The 6,775-nt window shown below is 48.4% G+C and overlaps 1 protein-coding gene across 1 annotated transcript in view; it reads left to right on the top strand.

The window, feature by feature from the left end:
- Positions 1-3,962: 3,962 nt before the first annotated feature.
- The window catches only part of KLHDC10 (kelch domain containing 10), a gene marked incomplete at its 5' end in the record, with an annotated part of 5,557 nt that continues 2,744 nt past the window's right edge, over positions 3,963-6,775 (top strand). The window contains 4 exons of the mRNA XM_009077221.1: positions 3,963-4,184; positions 4,829-4,983; positions 5,465-5,613; positions 6,278-6,362. Of these exons, the coding sequence (XP_009075469.1) occupies positions 3,963-4,184; positions 4,829-4,983; positions 5,465-5,613; positions 6,278-6,362 (611 nt within the window). The remainder of the gene's footprint in view (positions 4,185-4,828; positions 4,984-5,464; positions 5,614-6,277; positions 6,363-6,775) is intronic.

Here is a 6,775-nt window from a genome sequence, read left to right as displayed (position 1 = left end):
CTGAGAGGTCTGGAATTGGGGTATCCCATCACTGGAAGGGCTGGGATTGGGGTATCCTGTCCCTGAGGGGGTCTGGATTGGGCTATCCTATTCCTGAGGGGTCTGGGGTTGGGGTATCTCATCCCTGAGGGATCTGGGGTTGGAGTATCCCATCCCTGAGGCATCTGGGGTTGGAGTATCCTTATCACTGGGAGGGTCTGGGATTGGGGTATCCCATCACTGGGGAGTTGGGGACTGAGGCATTCCCATCCCCAGGTGGTCCTGGACTGGGACAATGCAGGGTCCTGAGGGGGTCTGGGGCATCCCCAATCCTGGAGGGTCCTGGGATAGAGCATCCCTGTCCTCAAGACCCAGTGGGGCTGGAGCACCTCCGTTCCCAAGGTCCTGAGGGATCTGGAGTTAGGATATCCTCATCACGGGGAGGTCTGGGAGTGGGGCTTCTCCATCCCCAGGTGGTCCTGGACTGAGACATCCCCATCCTTGGGTGGTCCTGGGATGGAGCATCCCTGTCCCCAAGGTCCTGAGGGATTGGGGACCAGGGTACCCCAGTTGATGGGGACTCAGGGGCTGTGACATCCCCAAGCCCAAGGTCCTGAGGAGGTCCTGGGCTGGGGCTGATAATGTGATATTCTATAGGCTTTGTGCTGGGATTTGTAGGATTGAAGCCATGGATTTGATGGGAAGAGCCAGAATAATATATACCATATGGTGTGGCCTTACACTGGGATTTGTGGGACTGAAGATCCTGGATTGATGGGAAGAGGCAGCATGTCCTGGTGACAGGACCAAATGGATGTGGCTGTGGCTCTGTTCCAGAGCCTTTCCTGTTAGCCTGACAGGGAGAACTTCAGCTCCAAATGAGGAATCACACACAATGGGCAGCAAACCTGCCTAAATCCATGGAAGCAGAAGGAAACAAAACTCTGAGGCCAAAGCATCTTGTAGAAGATAAAAGACCTGTCCAAAACTAGTCTGTCCCAATGGAAGAACAACCTAGGGATCATAGCAAGGACCCTTTGTGCTGTCCATAAGTGATCCTGATTGGATCACTTGGGATATAAGGACCTTAAAGTTCCAACCCTGTGGGCTGCTCCAAGCCTCATCCAACCTGGCCTGGAACATTGATGGAGCAGCCATAGGTGTTCTGAATTTAAAGTACTTTAAGTACAGTCTTCCAGTTTGGATTTGAACCCCCATGAAAGGAAGAGGTTTCCTAGTTGTCCGTGCAAATAGTTTTCCCCAGGAAATATAAAGATACCAACTATTCCTGTAGTTCTAGGAAGTAAATCTCTTTAAATGAAGTATTTAACCAGAGTGAAGCCTCAGAGTATTAGCCCACCAGTGCTTTATTGCAGCAGAGGAATCTGGGATGTAATTCCAGCAGTTCACCTGGCAGAGATTCCCTGTTGCAGCCTGGCAGGATGTGATCCTTGGTGTTCTTTCACTGCTGCCAGCCCCAAAGGCTTCAGCTGGACAAGGTGCTCTGCATTGCTCCATTTCAGGTTACCTCATGTGCTTGGCAACCTCTAATCCATCCAATTCCAGGAATCCTTGTCCAAGGAATGAGCTGAAAGCTTAAACAGTGTTAGAGAGTGAGTGCCAAGTGAAAACTCACATCCATCACACCAAGGACCACTTTCCCTTCCTCTGTCTGCCGGTCTATATGCCTCAAGGAACTACAGGTAGAACAGCACTTAATCCTTCATTTTTCCAAGCAGAATTCCCTGCTGGAATCCCTTGGAGGTTCTGCCGTAGGTAGGATGAGCTTATGCTTGACCTGTCCTTAATAAACTGTGTATTTAGTGTTTGAAGAAAAACTGATTTAACACTGTGAATCCCTAAGCTTTTCCCACTTTTCCAACATTTAAAACACTTTGAGACTTGAGTTGGTGATAAGAAATACGGAGGATGTGCAAAGTGGTTTTTTTCCCAATGAATTTTGGTTGGGAAAAAAAACCCAAATGGATGTTTATCCTTGAGAGTTTTTTTGGATCAGTTTCTTTCCTGAAGGTCAGAAGATGAGTTTTTCTTCTGACTTAAAACCAATTGCTTTTAATTTAGGTGACCTGTGTGAGATGACACTGAATGTGTCAGACACTGATATTCCATGGAAACCTTATCCTGATTCCCTGAGTGTCCAGGGAGGTTTGTTTTACTGGGAAAACCTTCCCTGCTGCACTGAATTTGGAGCTTTCAAATGCCAACACATCCCCCTTGGTTGCTTTTCCTTTGTTTTTTTTGCTGCTTTAAAATGAGCTTGAAAGGGAAAGGAAAAAACAGGGATTAATTTCTATGGAGAAAGCCAAGTGCTGCAAGGAAAGTTGGGATTCTTGAGGATCACATCATCTTCAGACCTGTTGTGTATTCACATTGTTGGGAGGTAGGACACAAATGCCTTGTGGATTAGTTGCTATGTCACATGGAGAAATTTGGGAACAGGAATTCCCACTGCCTTTTTGTTTCATCTCCTGGTCTAATAACATCTCTTGCAGGAGAGATGTTCCATGAGGAATACCTTGGGCAAAGTCATTCCAGGCCATCCAGCAGCTCCCTGTGCAGTCACTGAGTGAATCACTGGTTGAAAGGGGAATTGAGGAGGGTGTTAACAGCTCCCTGCAGCTTCTGGCTCCTAGCTCAGGCCTAAATTGGCAGTTTCCTTAATTATGTCCCTGTTGGGAGGCTTCAACTTGGAATCACTGAGGTTGGAAAAGATCTCCAAGACCATCAAATCCACCCTGTGATCCATCACCACCTTGGCATCACTGAGTGAATCACTGGTTGAAAGGGGAATTGAGGAGGGTGTTAACAGCTCCCTGCAGCTTCTGGCTCCTAGCTCAGGCCTAAATTGGCAGTTTCCTTAATTATGTCCCTGTTGGGAGGCTTCAACTTGGAATCACTGAGGTTGGAAAAGATCTCCAAGACCATCAAATCCACCCTGTGATCCATCACCACCTTGGCATCTAGAGCAGAGCACTGAGTGTCCAGTCCTTTCCTTCCCTGGACACCTCCAGGGATGGCTGGTGATTCCACCACCTCCCTGGGCATCACATTCCAATGCCTGACAGCCCTTTCCATGAAGAGATTCCTCCTGATGCCCAGGCTGAACCCCTGGCACAGCCTGAGGTGTTTCCTCCTCTCCTGTCCCTAAACCTCATTCTGTTGGTTGATCTTACTCCCTGAAGGTTTTCTTGTTCCCATTTCTGCCTCTGTCACGAGGATGTTTAGCACATCTCAAGGTGTTTCCACCTTCCTGCACCATCTAAAGCTTTCACTTGTGGACTAGTCTCCTTGCTGGAGCAAAACCAGCTGGAAAATTTGCCTGAGAAATTTCAGTAGGAGCTGTGAATCACCTGCTGAGACATAATGAGATGGAAATCAGCTCTTGATTGGAGATGATTTGGTGGAGCTTTGTCTAAGCTGAATTAACTCCTAGACTCAGCTGTCTCAATGCCTCTTCTTTCCAAAGATATAACCAGAGGAATCTTCTAAGACTTTGAAAGTGAATCAAGGTCATTTCAGTTCTAAGGAGAAGAGTTTTGGGGACAATTTAACTCAATTCATTGATAGGTCGTGAGTGTTGGAGAGGCTTAAGATGTCTTAGAGTCTTCAGCCACACTAAGAGTTTAGGTTGGACAATAGGGAGAATTTTTTCCCAGAAAGGGTGATTAAACACTGGAATGTGCTGCCCAGGGAGGTGGTGGAGTCACCATCCCTGGCGGGGTTTAAGGACAGACTGGACATGGCACTTACTGCCATGGTCTAGGGACACCTCCCACCAGAGCAGGTTGCTCAAGGCTTTATCCAAGCTGGCTTTGGTTGCCCCAGGGTTGGGGCATCCCGCAGCCTCCCTGGGCTTCCTTAGGCCTCAACACCACCTCAGTAACTATATTCTTGCCCCTGAGCCACAACCTCAGCTCTCCTGACCTTCCACTGAAGCTGTTTGCCTTGTCCCCTTGCTGCAGGCCACAGGTGTCCCCCAGCAAGAAGTGGCCATCGCTGCGTGGCAGATAGTGCCAACCTTTATGTGTTTGGAGGCTACAATCCTGACTATGATGAGTCTGGTGGGTCTGAGAATGAAGACTACCCTCTCTTCAGGGAGCTCTGGAGGTACAACTTTGCCACAGACACCTGGCACCAGATGGGCACTGAAGGCTACATGCCCAGGGAACTCGCCTCCATGTCACGTACGTATGGAAATCTCAGTCCTGGATGTCTTCTCCTCGAGCTGTTTTGATCATTGTCCCTTGTGGGAACACAAAACCAGGCCAGAACTGGGGAATCTGGATGGTTTCCAACTCTAGGCCTTTGAGTTTGGGTTGGGATTTTTCTGTCCCTGTCCTTAGTTGAGGCAGAGAGAAATGGAAGAGCAAGAAGTCTTCATGTTGGTGGTTCCTTCAGGGTGATAGTTGCTCTCAGCAGGGCGGGTGAGGGAGGTGCTCAGTGCCATCAGACAGCTCAGAGCCTCCAAAAATAGAGCTTTTTTTTGTTCATTAACCATTTTTCAAAGTAGACCTTTGGTTACCATGGTTTTACCTTGGATTCTGTCTCTTCAGGAGCATTTCAGAGCATAGTGTGAAGTGGTTGGGGTTTGAACAACACTGAGCACTCTCTGCCAGAGCAGAGTCATGGAATCCCTTGGGTTTGGATTGGAAGGACCTTAAGGTCCATCCAGTTCCACCCTCTGCCCTGGACAGGGACACCTTCCACTAGCCCAGGTTGCTCCAAGCCTCATCCAACCTGCCCTTGACCAATCCAGAACATTCCAAACCACTTCTGTTTTACTGCACCTCACAGCAACAAGTGTCTCTGCTCTGTCTCTCTCTCCTAGTTGTGTTACATGGCAACAACCTGCTGGTTTTTGGAGGCACAGGGATCCCCTTTGGGGAGAGCAATGGCAATGATGTCCACGTCTGCAATGTCAAGTACAAGAGATGGGCCCTGCTCAGCTGCCGAGGGAAGAAACCCAACAGGATCTATGGGCAGGTGAGGACAGGCCTGTTGTCCACAGATCTTGGTGCAGAGCACCAAAATCTCTTCTCTGATGGTGACCAGAGTTGATCTTTCTGTACCTAAGTGCCAGGAAAAGCAGGAACATTTCTAAAGCAATCAAAAAGTGTTGGTTGGTTGAGATTGAAAGGAAACTCACAGTTTTCTTCTAGGTAGAAAAGCTAAAATTGGTTAAGTGAATTCTAAGTCAGTTGGATGAAAAGATCTGATTTAAGGAGTTGATGGTTTTGGTGTTGCTCTGTAACCTCCTCAAAGCCTTCAGAACCCAAAACTCCAACTGCAAACAGCAGTTTGTAGGTCTCATTGTTTGCCCTCCATGTTCCTCCTGAACACATCGTTCTGTAAGCGCCAGGCAGAACTTTACACCATGTCCTGCCCGGGAGCTTGGGAATTCTCCCTTTTTCAGCTCCACATGTCACGTGTCCTTCCTAACTGCTTTCCCTCTGGTCTCTCCCAGGCCATGGCCATCATCAATGGCTGTCTCTACGTGTTTGGAGGAACAACTGGTTACATCTACAGCACTGACCTGCATAAGCTGGACCTGAACACTCGAGAGTGGATCCAGCTGAAGCCAAACAACATGTCCTGTGACATGCCAGAGGAGAGGTGAGAGAAGCTGGACAGCCTCAGGGAGCTGCTCTAGGGAGTCACCATCATTCCTGGGAGTGAGAAGATGTCAAGGCACTCTTGGGGCAGTGAATCCTGCACACCCCAGTGCAGGATGTAGGGATGGGGTGGGAAGAGTTTGCCAGGGCATAGAGTGGTGCCAGGACAGAGCTGGGGACATGGGACATCTGGTGGGTGCTGAGGAGGAGAAGAGGCTGTGGTTGATCCTTGTAGATGTTGAGGAAGGAGGACTGGGAGACGGTTTAAGGAGAGCCTGGATGTGACATTAGTGCCATGGCCTAGTTGTCATGGTGGTGTTTGGTCCTAGGTTGGACCTGATGATCTCAGAAGTCTTTTCCAACCTGGTTGATCCTGGGATTCTGTGAAAGCAGTGCCCATCTTAGAGAAAGGACTGGAATATTGATGTTCTGGTGCTCCATAAATCCTTGCCTTTCACTTCCATGGTGCTGTGCCCTTAGAAAATACCTTCCAAGCTCCTGGGATGCTCCTTAGAAGGGCTCAAGAAAGCTTCCACACCTCCTGAATGCTCCCAGCACCACCAGGCTTGGGATTTCTCCTCAAATCCCTGGAATCTGAGCATTTCCCAGCTCTTTCATTGCTCAGTTGCACTCATTGTGCTGCTGGATGTTCTTTGCACCTCCAGGTACAGACACGAAATCGCCCACGATGGTCAAAGGATTTACATCTTGGGAGGTGGAACTTCCTGGACAGCTTATTCCTTGGATAAGGTGAGGAAAACTGCATAGGAGATTTTCTACAGTGAAGTACAACCAGCACAATCTTTCCCTCTGGCTTTGCCTGGAGAGCCTGAAAAATATAGGGATAACTGGGAGCAAATTGTTCCCCAATTTTCTCTTGCCACAGAACGTCCTGTTGGTTCTGGTGTCAAAACTGCAGTATTTATCATGACTTTCCATCCTTGGATAAGGTGAGGAAAACTGCATAGGAGATTTTCTACAGTGAAGTACAACCAGCACAATCTTTCCCTCTGGCTTTGCCTGGAGAGCCTGAAAAATATAGGGATAACTGGGAGCAAATTGTTCCCCAATTTTCTCTTGCCACAGAACGTCCTGTTGGTTCTGGTGTCAAAACTGCAGTATTTATCATGACTTTCCATCCCTCCTTTCTCCCCTCTTCTCTT

This window comes from Acanthisitta chloris, unplaced genomic scaffold (genome assembly GCF_000695815.1).
Source record: "Acanthisitta chloris isolate BGI_N310 unplaced genomic scaffold, ASM69581v1 scaffold34836, whole genome shotgun sequence".
NCBI classification, from domain to species: domain Eukaryota; kingdom Metazoa; phylum Chordata; class Aves; order Passeriformes; family Acanthisittidae; genus Acanthisitta; species Acanthisitta chloris.
The sequence above is the reverse complement of the archived record's forward strand: the minus strand, read 5'-3'. Positions and strand labels throughout refer to the sequence as shown.